We start from the raw sequence: 16,828 nt of genomic DNA on the forward strand, positions 1-16,828 counted from the left end.
TTTTAACTTCAAAAATGTATATTCTTACTTAGTCTATACATTAAAATACCAAACTGTAGTTTTGTTAGTGTATTGTAAAAAGAAATATGAGGATCAATTAACTCTTTAGACTTAAGGTATAATTTTTCTGCGGCGTCTCGTGTCAACTACCAGTCTAGACATAGTAAGCGTCTAGATGTGACATCATAACTTTGTGCTATTCCACTGTTTAACGCTATAAGCCATAGGGAACTTGTACTTTAAGGCTTTAACTTATGTTAAAATTGAATTCAATGATAAAACATTGCATATGAAAAAAGAATTTAAATGTAGGACAACTTGTCAGCCTATGTTATAATATATTTATATTTATATTAAAGTAACTTATTTTACTATTAGTAATACAGTTACAGTAGATTGATTTAATTGTTCCCGAGAAAATTCCATTTGAAAGTGTTATTACTTTTTATGTGTATAAAATATAATAATATAATATATTGAAAGTTTCAAAATACCCATGATTAATATTTTATATTACAACAAAATAACTAAAATTGTTATTATTCGTTTAAATATTTAAATATCTAATTTTGTGCGAATTTAAACTTCAAAATGTCTATGAAGAAAAAATTGTGCTTCTATAGTTTTTTTTTTGTGTTCATATTTGTTACTAAATGATTATACTTTAAGCGTTACGTCAACATAAAAAAAAAAGGTCATGGTGCCCCAGTTTGGGGGGTTTAAAATCTGATAATCTTAGAGGAACTTTACATTAAATTTTTTAAGGTCTTTGACAAAACAAATAATATTTTATCGAGAAAAAAACCGAAAATGTCAAATGTTTATAAATCACTCCAATTATCAAAATGTTATGAAAGTTCAAGCATCTATAGTTATGTTCTATAATTCTACATATAAAAAAATAGAATTGTTAATAATTAATAGGCAAAAATTATTTATTTATTTTTTTAATTATTCTTAATATAACTAAAAATTATGGAATTAAATGACTACAGCTAAGTAGATACCAACTAAATCCAATGTTTGCTACTAGAAATCATCCACAAATTTGAAAATCAAAGTAATCTCACCACCTCAAAAAGCGACGAGTGATGACAGCCAAAAAAAAAAAAAAAACATAATTGTAAAATCATTTCATCATTTATCAGAAATGAAAATCAATTTTATATACCTATATTAATAATAATTATTCAATATATAGTTGTATAATTCAAATGGTTTCATAATAAATTTTTGTATATAATTTTTATAAACTAAATTATTAGAGGTACAATATACATGATACAGATTATTAATGTAAATGTATGTTATATAGCAGTGGTTTTCAACCTTTTTGGGTCCACGGCTCTTTTTGATTTTGGAATCAAATATACGGCTCCCATACGAATAATGATAATAAAAAAACATATTTTTTACAATTGTATTATTAGTTTATACTACGGACACGGCTCCTTTAATAATAACCAACGACGCCCTTGGGAGCCGTGACACACAGGTTGAAAACTACTGTTATATAGTGCTGTTGTGAGATCCCTCTTAAAAAAAAATTGGATACACAAAATAGATACAGTTTATCTATTTATTGGTTTTAATTATAAAAGATAATCATTTATTATAACATTTTTAAATATTCTACATCAATGGTAGGTTGAACATTTCAATGAAAAAATAATTATTCAATTAATTATTATAATAGGTAGGTATGCAAAGTTAATACAAATTGATAAGTAAATATACACAATTGTCGATAAGCAATAATTTATACAATACCAATATAATTTTAGTAGTGCTCATGATTAATATATGACTAGTAAAATTATTATTAATTTAAAAAGTTGATTAATAATAATTATTATGAATAATCTCCTAATATACATACTATTAAAAATACATTTAAATTACATGTAAATTATACTTGTTACTAGCTAACAAAACATTATTTAAAAATAGTGTACATCTAATATGAGATTATATTTTTGGAACTAACAGAGTAGAATTTAAAATAAAAACTCAATTCTAATCAAAATACAAATCGTGGTCAAAAGCAAAAATTAATATGACAATAAAGTTTTAAGTTTAGTACCTATAACTTATAAGGAAATTTAATTAAAACAAATTTATTTTTATTACACAATCATTAAACTTTAAAATCTTGTAATTGATTATTAATTGAATTGCTTATGCTTTTAGAGGACATTTCAACTGAATCTTTATTTTTTACATTGGAGCTAGTTCTAGATGAGACAGTGCTATTAGTGGTTCGAGTAGATACACTAGTAGATGTCTTGAAAATTTGGAATTGTGGACAAAGTTTTTTGTTTAATAAATTTAATACACGTTTTTTACATACAAAGATTAAAAAAATCAACACTCCTTGCAGAGAATTTCCAATGTCTGTGATATACCACACATACTCAGAACCATCTGAACCTGTTGCCCATGATATAATTTCTGCTAACCAATTAACACCCATGACGATGAATAATTTCAAATACAACATGAATCTGAAACACAATATATTTCTAATTTCAAGTATAGCTTGCTCAATTCATTTAATGAGTTTATATTATAGTTTTATCAAACTCATTATTTAGGTGAATATAATCATTTTTATTTTTATTAAATATAACAACTAATTTTATAGGATAATGCTATTCTTATTAATAGAGATGAAATAATCAGTATTTACCTTTGTTTTTCATGGTCCACATTTTTTTGGCTTTCAGACCCTCTAAGTACTTTAGCATCTCTCATATGTTTGATAATCATTATTGCCGTGTGTATAAACATCAATAGATTACTAAATAATAGAGTACCAATAGGACCATAAAAATATAATAGCGTGGCTAAATCAGCTAAAATATAAATTTATAAAAAATTAATAACATGACACGCCTGAATATTTTTTTTATTACAATTTTATAATTCTGTATAATTGTAATAATCAAGTCCTAATTCGATAAATGTATTCCCTTTACTCATTTTTATTTTATTTTAATGTCTATTAAAAAAAAGTATGTATGAATTTCTTAAGAGCATGTTATAGTGTAATACGTATATGTATTGTCTATCTTACTAATGTACATCATAGCAAATTTGTGTTCAGCAGAACATATTTCGTGATGTTAAGTTTAATATTAAAATAAATTTACTCATTATATAATTTAAAGGTAAGAATATTATCTAGAAAATGTCATATGATTTTATAGTTTTATTGATTGATATTCTGTTTTAAAATGAGTTATGAACATTTTAAAGCTGTAGAATTTTATATAACTATAGATTATTTTAAAATCATAAGAATATCAATAAAAGCATAATATAACATTTTATGGATAATATTGTTACTTTTATTAAATTTTAGAATTTGAATATTAAAGTATACTGCATAATATAAATAATTAAAAAAAAAAAAATTTTAAATATGGAAAAAATTAGCTATGTTGTATTTAAAAGAAGGAAATTTAATAATGTTTGTTTCCACCTACTGATTATTAACACTTGAGGGACATCACATGTCCTTAAATTGTTTGATTAAAACCGTTTTGCGTGGGCAAGAACTACTCAGGCAATAATCTTTCATAAAAAGGAGGAGACTTTTACTGTACAATTATTTGATCATCACTATTTAGTACTTAGTACTTAGTACAAAAAAAGTTATTCAAATTGGATGTATATAATAATAACAGATTTTTTTGTTTTAATTTTGTAATAGCGCAACTAATTTAGGGTACTTATATCATGAGACAATTTGTAAGTTACTTTAAATTAGTAAATAATAATTAGTATTTGAAACTAAAATTTTAAATTTTATATTTTCTTAAATTGCATTCAAATTGCCTATATCACACGCCTTAAAAAGCAGATGGGCGGTGACCTCTTAAACTTTTAACATTGAAAAATGCTTTATCAAACGTCATACAGCCATAATGACATTTATTTATCTTCTAGTTTATTTTTTTAATCATAGCATCAATAACACATCGAATTTTCAAACTCTTATCGACTTAATAAATGTATGCGTATAAATTATTTTGTTAAAATGTAAAATCGTCTGAATAGTAAGTAATATAATATTATATTATAGTAATTTTTCAAACATTTTGACTTCAATTAATATATTTTGTAAAGAATTAAACTTATTTTAAGTATAAACAACTTTCATAAAAATACTTACTACCAAACCAACAACTCTTGATTCCGAATCCTGGACGAATTTTTTCAGTAGGTAAAAATAACAAATTCTCCATACCAAATGTAATTATTGAAATAAATGAGGTACATCCCCACGCATAAATGGAATAGATAATAAACTTTTTCGCTTCGTGTTCTCTTATATTTCCCCTTAATGGTCTAAATCCACTAAAAATTAAATACATAAATAAATTAAAATATTTACAAATATTACTTATTTATTTTTCTATATTTATAATTTAAACATTGTTTCTTGTAGTAAATTTATGTCTATTCTTAATTAATATTGCATTTAGTACATTATTATAATCTTGTTTTTGTTTTCAAGATTGTAAATACCGATTAAATTTGTCAAAAAATTAAAATCATTATATTCTAATATAAAATGTTTTTATTTTACTTCTAATTCATAAATAGTAAATACTTTAATTTTGAGCGTTATCTCTATTACGTTCAAACTAAAATACAACTTATATTGTAAATAGGTTACCATGCGAAAATTAACATTTCAATAAGCAGAATTGTTAACAATACAACTGCATTACATTTTGTGTTAATTAATTTTTTTTAACAATATTTATAGGTGTATAATAATGTAATATAAATATTCAAGGGCATTGAGGAACGGGGTATGCCCCCTGCTATTATGGTAGTATTACGGCGGGAGCTCTATATATTTAATAATATACGTACATGTTTTTACCTTGTAATGGCATATATATTCAGTATACTCTTTTATTGAGCATGTTCATAATTTACAACTTTTTGAGTTTTGAATTTAGATAGTGTCTAACCAGTAATGACACAATAATAATATATGCATAGTGGACTAATATCCATTTAAATAGAAGTATATCAAATACAATATAATAATGAATTCTGTATTAACTTCTTACCAATATGTCAAATTATAAAAAATCTTTAAATTTAACTTATGAATATTGTTAATTTTATTTTTTTACTAAATAAAATATTTTATATTAAAATATATAAAACTAAATTGATAGGCATCAATTTGAAAATAAAAGAACATTTGTTCCATTTCCTAAAAACAGGCAAAATTATAAACTTCATGAATAATAATATTAATATATATTGATAGTAAATCGTATACCTACCTATACCTAGTATACTTAAATACAATTTTATATTTGATAATTATTATTTATTATAATAAACTGATATAGATAAAGGCGTAAAGCTATATAGTGTATACAAATTCAAATTTCAAGTATACTACACATTTTTGATTCCACTGTCAAACCTTTATACTTTTGGACATTTTCCAATATTGAATAAATAAAATATCAATATGAAGATATTTGATATTTAGTTAAATTAATTACGTTTTTTTTTTCACTTTTTTTTAACTAATAATGAAAAACTTTTATTTTAAGAATTAAAACGTAAATTTCATGATTTATATTATTCTAACAATTATGGGAGTTTATTTAGATTAAACTGGTCTAGAATCCTTAGAATCTTCCTCCCCATAAATAATAATAATAATAATAATAATAAAATAAACATTTCATTTGTATTTTATTATTATAAATTAATTATTTAGATTTTACGTCATAGGTATATACAATATATATAAGAAAAATATATTATAATATAGACAGGTAGTGGTATGGTTAGTGTATATGTTGTTTACGAAAACGGCGAACCGTCAACTAAATCAAATAGATTATCGTAAATTTAATCATAAAAATAAATATCACAAATTCATTTTTGGTCATCTATTATTCTAATAATATGTGTATATTATTTATTACTTTACAAAGTTCTACAACAAGAACATCATCATATCAATTAGCAGCATCATCATCGTGGTCGTAAATTTTTTTCATTATTAATTTTTAATAAAAAAATATATTGGTGCACTAATACTCAATATTTTAACACAGAAAAGTGACAAATATAATAATTAAAGTTAGGTTTTCGATTGTTTCAATTATTTTGGCTATCAATAACTATAGTCAAGAGTTTTACACAACCATACACGACTGTCGGCTACAACTAAATTAGGTAAAGGAAAAAAAATAAAGTTTATTAATTGTACATTTGTACCACGTCGAGAGAAAACAAAAAGGACTAATAATTGATGGCTACATAAATAATAATGATAATCTACACGATATAGTAGAAATAATGTAGATAATTATTATTATATATTAGAGGCATAAAGCCAACCAGCTCGTATAAATGTATAATACTAAATTATATAAGTATATTTATTATTTGTTTATCTACTTAACATAATTTAAACACCTATAAAATCTAAAATCTAAAAAACAAACAGAGACAAGGTTATTTCTTGGCTGTAGTCTGGAGGATTTTAGTCCAGTACCGGCAGTACCTACCACTCAATGTACAATATTTTATTTACCTGAAAGTCCACCATAGATCAAAACACATAACATTAAGCCAGAAAAAACTTGCCAAAAACGAGAATTGAACGATATACGCTGAAACAAATAAAACCACATTTAATTAATAGTTTATTTTTTTTTTTATTTAAAAACAAATATACAGTTTTAATATATATAGGACCAATATAATCAACAAATTTTTGAGCAACTGATTTTTTAAAAGGTGATATTTTAGCATCAAATGACCGAAAAGCTCTTTTATTACTAATTTCATTTTTATCAACCCATTGATCTAAGTGATTCACCACCCACAAAATTGACATTTTTTTGAAAACAAGGTCAACTGGTAATACGTTGAGCTCCTTAAAGTTAAAACCAGTTGATCCAACATAATTTGTTTTTTGTAGACATACACGCACTATCTGTCGTTGATGAAGCAATAAAAGTTTTAAAGCGTTATCCGCGAGAGCCCTCCCCAGATTAACAGACCATACTGAAATATTGCTTGATGCTAGATATGTACAGAATGATTTACCAAATATGCTCAAACCCGTTATTTTTTAATAAATTTATTCAAATTCAAATTTTTAAGGTTTTTTTAAAATACTTAAGACTTAAAGACCATATTATACTCAAGCTCTTAAGATTTTTTTTAATATACTTAAGGCGTCGTGTGAATCCCCTCTTCCCTATTTAATGAATATTTTTTTGATACACATAATTCAAATACAAACGAGTTGTTTCCCAATGTTTACCACTTTACCAGTACCTACTTTACTAATGTTTAAACTAAGATTAATAATAAATCTTTAAAAATTGTTTTACAAAACTATAAAATAAATATACTGGATACTAGAATCACATTTACGAATTATATGTGATGTTCAAAGTTGATATATTAATTTATTAAAATTATCAACATTTTCAAATCTCAAAAATTTTGTGAAAAAATATGTATGGATTGCAACTCTTCAAGCGACAGGTTGACTGAACTAGTTGGTATTATCATTAAATCTGAGTATACATTTTATAAGCAAATATCAGTGTAGATGCTGTATAGCCGACTGCGAGGATAAAAAGATTAGAAACAGACGAACAATTGATGCATTTATACCAAAATACACATTTCAATAGATTATACAATTATAATGTTGAATCGAGCATTTTTATCACCAAAATTAGATTTTTAGATTGTAATTTGCTGGAAAGTTTTCATTTTATTGTGCAGATTTATTCATTTATATTTTATACTATAGCTCCATGAGTGTAGGTAGGAAATATTCTCGTGTAAATGATGTTTTTGACGACATTTCTGTCTAAATCTATATTAATATTATAAAATTATGAATAATTTATTTGTATGTATTTAATAATACAATTGAATACCAATTCAATATTTTGTCAATATAAATTATAAATTTAAAAATATAAAAAAAAATTATAAGAGAAAACTGTTTTCTTGGTTGAAGTTTAAAAATATTGATTACTTCTTTCGAGTCAATATTAATTTCACGATGAACGCTTAGCAAAGCAAGTCCAGTTAATCCTTCATTTTCTGTCGAATTTCTCAAACATGATTTAATACGTCGTAATGTTGAAAAAGTTCTTTCTACAGTAGTATAGTTGATACGGGAAGTATACAAATAATAGTTAACAATTGTTTTATATTTGGAAAAAAATCAGAATCACATTTTTAAAATGCTTCAAATGCTGAAGATGGCCTACAATCTTCTTTTTCTTTAACCCACAGTAAATATTACGAATTAAACTGTTGATGATCCGAAAGTATTGTCTTATAAAAATCACATAAATGAATAACATCTTTCTCATTTGTAAAATATTTTTCTTTAATTATTTTCTATAATATTCTTCCGGCATAGAATCTTTATAATTGTCTCGATTAATTTGTTTTTTTGAAAATCTTGGTACACTCATTGTGCCACCTACATAGGTTAAAGTTTTCGAAGCCGTAATAAATATTAGGTTAAATTCCATCTCAGCATTTTGACGAAAAGTATTTAATGAATCAATGACAACTTGAACATGATCACATGCTGCTTTGGTAAGATCACAATCAATTTTTTGTAAATATTCGCAAAGTGGAAGTGTAAAAGCAAAAACTTTTTCAGTTATACGTTTAATGACAATATGTAATCGGGTCTGATGTATTATTATTTATAGGTATTCTAGTTGCCAAAAATTGATGTGCTTTTTGTGATGTTTCGTTATTTATTACTTCTTGGAGTTCTTCTAAAGTATGTATTATTTGAAAATACATTTCATGAAATCGTTTTATGGATTCGTGCTTTTAAACCCATCTGGTTTCACACATTGAAATTAATCTATCATGATTGGACTCTGGTAAAGAAGATCTAATATGTGTTTTTAATATATTAGTGCGTTGGGTAGATTTTTAAAAAAATGATGTAATGGACTTAACAGTACCCATGCAGTTTCTGATCATTTGAATTTGACAGGCATAACCAATTGGCAATTGCTAAATTTAGGGAATGAGCGCTACAATGCACATACAAGGCTTTTGGATATTCAGAACGAATAATAGTTTGGGCACCGTTCAAATGACCACAGTTTAAATTTTATGTTATTACCAATAATTACAATACAACTAGTATACAATGTAAATTGTGGTTTCCCACAAATTATACCAAGTACATAATATGCGAGTTAATAATATTCTCGAACAAATTCAAAAAAAGCTCAAAATTGTTTTATTTAATTTCGGGGGTGTTTTACCTACGCTCACGTATAGCTCCGACAAGGAAACAGCGTACTTTGTGTAAAACAACTTTCGCTTTACATAATCATCAGATATTTATCAACTGTCAATGCGACAACTGCCCACACATCGTAGTTCGTACATCTTAATTAAACTGTTTAACACAACTTTGTTACGATAATTATAATTATAAAAAAATAATTACGATTTTTATTAGATTTTTTTTTAATTGTATTTCTATTATTTAGATGAGATTAAGTTAGTCCTAAAATAAAATACTTAAAAATTCATACACATGAATGCATATTTTGTTGTTTGTTTTTATATTGGTTTAATGGTCGTATACTTGGCCTATTTCAATTTAATAATTATAAATGTTTAACTTTTCGTAGTTCTATAATTTTATAATAATGTTTGTTTTATATTTATACATCACACATTTGAAACTAAAATTGATTATTTTTATTTTTTACAAATTGAAAAATCAATTAATTATATAATATATATATACCCGTTAAAATAAAATAAACAATTTATGTGCATTTTGAAAATAAACTGAAAATCATCTTATTGTTGCCAAACGGTTAATTATGATGTGTACCGCGTATTAGACCTTGGTGTAAATGGAACTTAAACTATTGTTTAAAAAAAAAAAACTATAATAGCCTTAACATTTTCACACCTTAATATTTAAGTTCCTGGAAAGCTACTATTTTTTGTCTAGTTTTAGTATAAACAAGTGCATTTTCAAACTTATTTGTTTACAACTAAAAAATTTATTTTTTTATCAAGATTATTTTAAAATAATGATTTAAATTAAAATTGTACAGTTCGATAAACAATATTTTAAATTTTAATCATATTAACTGAAAAAAAAATTAATAAAATAAAAATAATATAACTATAACTGCAGATAATATAAAACTAAAAAAAAATAAGTTAATTTTTGTGTACAATAATTATTTATCTTAACTTTATTGTTTTTAAATTCATTTTCTAAAGATTCAAAGTTTATAAGTAGCTATTTTTACATACAATTACAATTACAAGTAACTCTTAGATACATGCTATTTAAATAAATCGAATTTATAATAACTAAATATAGATTATTAGCTTTGGCAGCTCATATCTTTGAATAAACATTTTCTAAAAGTTATGATATTAAAACAGATGAAAAAGTACCTACTAGTGAATTTTTCCTAATTAGTTAATGTAATAAATATATTTTTTGCCATAAAAAGTCGTTCAATTCAACGTAGGTACATATGTTTGTCCGAATATTATATTATCACATGTTAATGCTATTATTGTGTATTCGCGTGTTACTAAAATACAGTAGTGTATAATTTTACTATAGGTATGTATTATATTTACTAGACTAGACAGTTTTATTATTATATAAAATGGTAGCTTATTGTGTTGGCCGATAGTAAAACATGACGTATATCGGATAATGTGTTGCTTAAAATTATTTTAATGAATAAATTATTTAATATATTTACTGATTATATTTAGGTACTTATAAATGATAAGTTAAAAATGTTGACATTAGTACTTTCATAACATAAACAAAGAATATAATATTTATTTTTATATGTACTTACCTAAAAAAATACACCATGTTTTAACAACACTATCAGTTATGAATTGAACAACTACTAGACTGCTGTAGGCCACCAATAGCGTTGCTACATGACACATTAATGATTTTCCATGCAAATTCCGTAAGTCTCTGATAAGCGCATAAACTAGGAACGTTATAAGCAAAAATGGCAGTGACAGCATCATGCCGATCGTATAAAATACATTTGTGCCATCTTGTTGGACTGCCAATTGTTCTGGAGAACAAACAACTGCTAAAATTTGATAATTTAATTCGGAAAATTGCTCCAAACAAAATCGATCTGGTGCAGCAATAATTTTTCCTGATTCATTCAGTAAAAATCCCTCTTTATTTATTCGGAAATCGTCATTTTTCTCCGGTGATGGAGCCAATTTATATTTTTTACGACATGTTAGTTTTCCATAGACTACATGAAACAGGTCCGTCTCATAAATGTCGACCGTCCCGTTTGCATTCACAAGTTTTGGAACCTATAATATAAATTAAATTAATTTTTAATCTAGAAATAATATTATTTCTTAAATTTAATTAAAAAAATTGTTAAGCAAGAATAAAATTTTTAAAAAAAACCAGATTTTTTAATAACATAGTTGAGAGCCAAATAAAGATGCAAAACTATTGATGACCTATTGACCTCAATAAGTTATATTATAATCAACCGGATATAGTGTCAATAATAAGACCAAAAGGATTGAATGATTTGGATGTGTAGGATATGTCTGCGACATAGCGTGACAGTGTACTTCAGGAACTATGTCTTATAGGAATAGTCTAATTGTCCTAATAAAGAACTTAGAAAAGATTATGAATGATAATATAGAGAACATCGGGAAGACATGGTAGCCGCGCAAAGGGCTTACATTATATTTGTGCATTGTATTATTATTATATACCTATAAAGTAAATATTATTTTAAACAATAATATATTTATTAAATTTTAATTGAAGACTTCAGGTTAGCTAGAATTAGTTTATATATATTATGTATAATTAAAATTAATTGTGTGGTTTCTATGAAGGTCATAATCGATTGTTTTTGTTTACTTTTATTGTTTAATATAAAACAATTTTTTTAGTCAGCAATATTTTACATAGCTTAAATAAATCAAACATTTTTACGATAAATATATTTATTAATGTTCAATAAGATTAATATTCAATCAATATCGAAAAAATATTTATTATGAATGAACATAAAACTATGTATTATGTAACCTACGCATATAATCTAGCAGAACTAATAATATACAAGCATTTTAGCTGATCTTTATTTTTATTTAAAGTTGGTAGGTATATTATTAAAAATTATTCATCGATTTAGCACGTCCATTCTTGTCTATTTTTACTATGTTAAACTGTTAAACTGTACCTATCATAAATAACTTAAAAATGAATATTCGTTAATCTCATACAAAACATTTTGCTTATCGCCTCCATAGCTAGTCGTAAAATCGTAACTATTAAAAAGGTAAATTTGCATATATATAGTTATTTTAGACTATACTTATGAATTGTAAGTTATTGAGTAATGACTAAAGTGTATAATTATATAATTATGTTTTACGTGTAGGTTATGGGTATTAATTTATCATAAACAAAATAATTCAATGTTTAATATTTTCGAAACTTAGTAAAATTCAACTGTAACTTTGAATCCATCATGGTCCAAAATTAAATGTAAATTAACTATACGCATTAAAAAATATTATACTTACGACCTACCCAACTCTTGGGTCGATAAACCTCTAAGATGTGTTTATACTATTATGAAGTTCATATAAACAAGACATTTTTGATAAAAAAGTTATAATAAAACTATTGACTGAAGTTTACATTTTGATAAAGTCTAGCTTCTGAATAGGGATTATCACTTGCGTATTAATTGCATACAAAAACCAATGCAATAGAAAATGTATAAATACCTTACCAGGTATTTCGGTATTTGTATGTTTTTTAAAAGATAAAAATAAACCAATGACAAAATATTACACAATTATTGAGTATTCAGTTTAAATATTTATTTAGGTATTGTTCTCTAATTTTTAAAAATTGAATTTGGTACACAATATTATTGTTATGTAATATATTCAGCTATTTCAATTAATATTTGGTTACATATCAGATTTATCAGAAGTTAAACCATGTTGTTTATTATAAATATCAACGTATACGTTTATAGTTACGTGTGAAACTGAAATGTCACATAGATATGAAAAACACATTTTAATGTGGAACAATATTGTGGCTCGAACCTTCTATGTAGTACGCAAGTATGCCTATGGGTCAGTGATTAAAAGTGTATTGAAACTGTTTAATTATGCATTTGCACCGTATACTTACAGATACGTCATATTATCTTTTAGTTTTCACAAATTACATAATATATGAAGTTTACGTAATATAAAACATTGGACTATATGATCCTACGCCTACGTAAAATCATCAACAGAGACGTCAAAACAGATAATTACAAATTATATGGCAATATGGTTATTATTGCGAATATAGCTGAAACGAAAATACGATAATTTATAATATCGCCAGGGCGGAATAATTGCCGTCAATAAAATGGATTAATCCAATTTTTATCGCACTAAACACCGGCCGGATTATGATATGCATTTTTATCAGTTTCAGTGTACACGATTAATGACGTGTTGCTATTATTTGTGGGGATTTCCGAATTTACAAAACAAATCGATTTTGGCAATATTTTAGTGGATGAAATCTAGACTGTTATAAATAATAATAAATAATAAATAAATAATAAAAAATTTGTAAACGATGAAACATCAATGTGGAAAAACATGCCAATAATCAGTATGCGCAAAATGTAGAAAGCCACGACCAAACTGGTTTCGATGACATTCAAGCAGCCGCGATGTTATAATTATACATTATATTATATTAATGTTATGATGTTACAAAATACAAACAAAATAACATCCTAAACAGTCGACGCCTCGTCGGCACGACAGCAGTGCATTCTCTTACAACACAAAACCGGACTGTGTGTAGTGGGTGCCGCCCGCTAATTTGTGATGCTCCATCGGCTTCTTTCAGTAATGGATGTTTTCTACACCGGGAATCATTCGGTCTACAAACTTAACCGGAAATGTTCAATATCGTTCTGGTCGTTTGGGAAAATAAAATTTTTTTGAGTTACGTAAAAATACGTAGAAAGGTACATACTCATGTTTTGTTATGTTTTAACAGCCCCGTTCGTTTAGCAAGCGATCTACAGGTTGCGGTGGACGGTTTGCGATTTATACGTTGAAGAGTAGAACAAATAGCTGAGACAGACTATTTTTTTTAATAGACAAGTCTTGGCCAGACGCCGAGGCAGATGGCCCCAATTTGATCGACAAAATAAGTCTAGTAATTATTAGTACTAACTATTCGTAATTTACTTTCAGAAAAAATGTATAGTGTAATTTATTTATTTATTTATTTAATAGGATTGGCAGGATTACATAGTGGTCCACAAATTATATTGACACGCCGCTATCAACTAAGTATGAAATCATAAACTGTTTTGTTTTTGCCATTTGATAACGTTGCGTTAACTGTTAAGGATATTTGAGTTCCGGGACCGCAACGGACATTTACTAGTGGCGTAACTAGGTAAAAAACTAGGAGGGGGGAATAAATTTGAAACCATAATCTATTAATCTAAATGTGTTTTTACACAAATCTAAAAATTCGTCTTATGGCTCAGAAACAAATGGTAAGTACCCATATACTTAAATATAATAGGTAGGTACTTTGTTAATAAAAAATATGATATAATTTGTTTAAAAAAATAATATGATGATGATCTTGCATGTAATCATATATTTCATGAGATGAAAATACGGTAATTTTTTTTTCAATTGGTTATTTTTTTAACCCAGGTAATGTGACGTCAACGTATTTTTATACAACAGAAGAAACAAGCAATAAAATATGTACTTATGCAATAATTTAAAGAAAAAATATTATCTTATAAATGTATTGCGTCGTTTCTTTATTTTAGAAGATTTATAGATTTTTACCGTTGACATATCTGTGGGGAGGTGGGGAACATTGGAGAAAAATGATACTTTTTGGCCCCGCCAAAATTTCAGGGGTTCAAGTGCACCCTCCCACAAATAGCGTTTTATGAAAACTTTTTAAACGACTCGTATAACAACAAAAAATGCGAAAAAATTCCGGAAGGACCCACCCAAAATGCGGTCAAAAAACAAGAAATCTCATTTGGTCGTCTCGCGTAAAATAATTATTAGGATTTTAACCGGTTACGGCGCTCCTACCTTGAACTCGACAACATGGTCCGACACGTTCAGTGGCGTGCATTTTGAATTCACGTACGCAGCGTTCGGCGCGCAGCACTTGCGGATACACGATCCCGTTTCGCACGTGCAAAGAACGTAACCGACGCCCTGCATCGAACGGTACGCGGCCGGCGGGTACGGTTTTTCCGGTTGTCCGGCCCACAGCACGTCGTTCACCTGGTAAGCGTTTTCGGGCGCCGGTTGGGAAACGTTCATCGGACACCGATCGTCGGCAAAGGCCGAGAACCGCAGCAGAAGCAGCGTCGGCAGCCACGCGAACCGGCGGCCCATCTCGCGTAAGCGCGTGACGACGTGACGGAGACGATTTTTATAACGGTCGTCGGTGTAATAAATGGAAAAGAAAAGAAAAACGGCCAGCAATAATAATAACACGACGAGAAAAATATAAAAATAAAACGTTTTGCCGCGCACACGTGTCGGTCAGTAATGACGCGCGCGATACGACTGTGCGCCGCCGTGCCTGTTGAACGTTCGCGGAGACTGCGGCCGAGGACGGAAACGTCGTGTGTGTGTGTGTGTGTGTGTGTGTCTGTGTGTGTGTGTGTTTGTGTGTAGTGTGCGCGATACGCGTCGCCGCTGCGATAGTCATTAGCCACGCAAAACGATTCGCATGTACATTCGTGATAATATTATTACAGTGAAGTAGGTAATAGAATAAAATTATATCGTCTTCGGGCTTCGCGTATAGAACAACGATATCGACCATGTAATAATATTATTGTATTCTATTATCTGCAGTCCAGTGTTGAATCTAAACAATTTTTTTTCGGGAGGGGGCTATTTACTAGGTTTACTTTTTATTTTGTCGTACATTTCAGTAATATCAATTATATTATCATAACTTGTTCAGTGCATTTGACAACATTGATAATTTAGTATGAACATATTATTTATTTTATACAAATTAAAATGGTTATGAATGATATGATTAATTTTTTATTTTTAAAAAAATCGATCCAATCCTAATATGACTATTTGGTTTTTCGCACGCAAATCGCATGCTTTTTTAATAAGCTCCTGGGGTAGGTCTTCTTCGTCTTCAATAATTATGTGTGTACAATATTCCACAATGTGTCTTGTCTTAATTTTGATAAAGATAAAAACATTTTGTTGATAGTAGTATTTGACGGGGGAGGGAGACGAATGAAATTCGAGGGTAGCATTCGCTCCTTTAAGCCTTAAGGTATACACCGAATTCAACACTATATTTTGAGTATCACTATTTTAGATATTATCTACATATTATTATTATATATCTATACACGTTCATCGTAGTGGTTTCCTATCGGCTATAGTCCGTAGACATTTTGGGATTTATGCTCTTTGTGTGTGTGGCCGTATGATTGATCATCTGGCGGCAGCATACGGTTGTGTACATTATAGTCATTATCGTGTTATCTCTTTCCTTTTTTCACTCATTATCCGGCAAGATTACGATTTTGTGCAATAATCATTACACTTAGAATTCATAAAAACAATGGTGTAGCCGTGTAGGTACCTACATTAAAGTTTCCAGTGAACTCTTCCTGGATGAGAATTATATAATGATACGTAATATTAATTT

At 27.2% G+C, this 16,828-nt stretch overlaps 1 protein-coding gene across 2 annotated transcripts; it reads right to left on the reverse strand.

Moving 5' to 3' along the window:
• Positions 1-917: 917 nt before the first annotated feature.
• LOC132923370 (G-protein coupled receptor Mth2-like) lies at positions 918-15,760 on the reverse strand. 2 transcript variants are annotated; one of them, XM_060987329.1, is made up of 6 exons: positions 15,223-15,760; positions 10,911-11,400; positions 6,587-6,665; positions 4,178-4,362; positions 2,690-2,855; positions 918-2,522 (listed from the first exon to the last, which is right to left on the reverse strand). In XM_060987329.1, exons 1-6 carry the CDS (start codon positions 15,532-15,534, stop codon positions 2,138-2,140), a joined length of 1,617 nt encoding a protein of 538 aa, XP_060843312.1. In that variant the 5' UTR covers positions 15,535-15,760; the 3' UTR covers positions 918-2,137. The 2 variants fall into 2 exon arrangements, with proteins under 2 accessions (XP_060843312.1, XP_060843314.1); XM_060987331.1 differs by having other exon boundaries at positions 918-2,504; positions 15,223-15,755.
• Positions 15,761-16,828: the final 1,068 nt, after the last annotated feature.

Source organism: Rhopalosiphum padi, chromosome 2 (genome assembly GCF_020882245.1).
Source record: "Rhopalosiphum padi isolate XX-2018 chromosome 2, ASM2088224v1, whole genome shotgun sequence".
Taxonomy (NCBI): Eukaryota; Metazoa; Arthropoda; class Insecta; order Hemiptera; family Aphididae; genus Rhopalosiphum; species Rhopalosiphum padi.

What these genes read in the sequence shown, in the direction of transcription:
- LOC132923370 (XM_060987329.1), bottom strand. Translation starts at nt 15,534, where the DNA reads ATGGGCCGCCGGTTCGCGTGGCTGCCGACGCTGCTTCTGCTGCGGTTC. An exon ending in ACCATGTTGTCGAGTTCAAG is followed by an intron (nt 11,401 to 15,222) that starts GTAGGAGCGCCG and finishes TTTATATTATAG; the next exon opens with GTTCCAAAACTTGTGAATGC. An exon ending in AACATGGTGTATTTTTTTAG is followed by an intron (nt 6,666 to 10,910) that starts GTAAGTACATAT and finishes TATTTGTTTCAG; the next exon opens with CGTATATCGTTCAATTCTCG.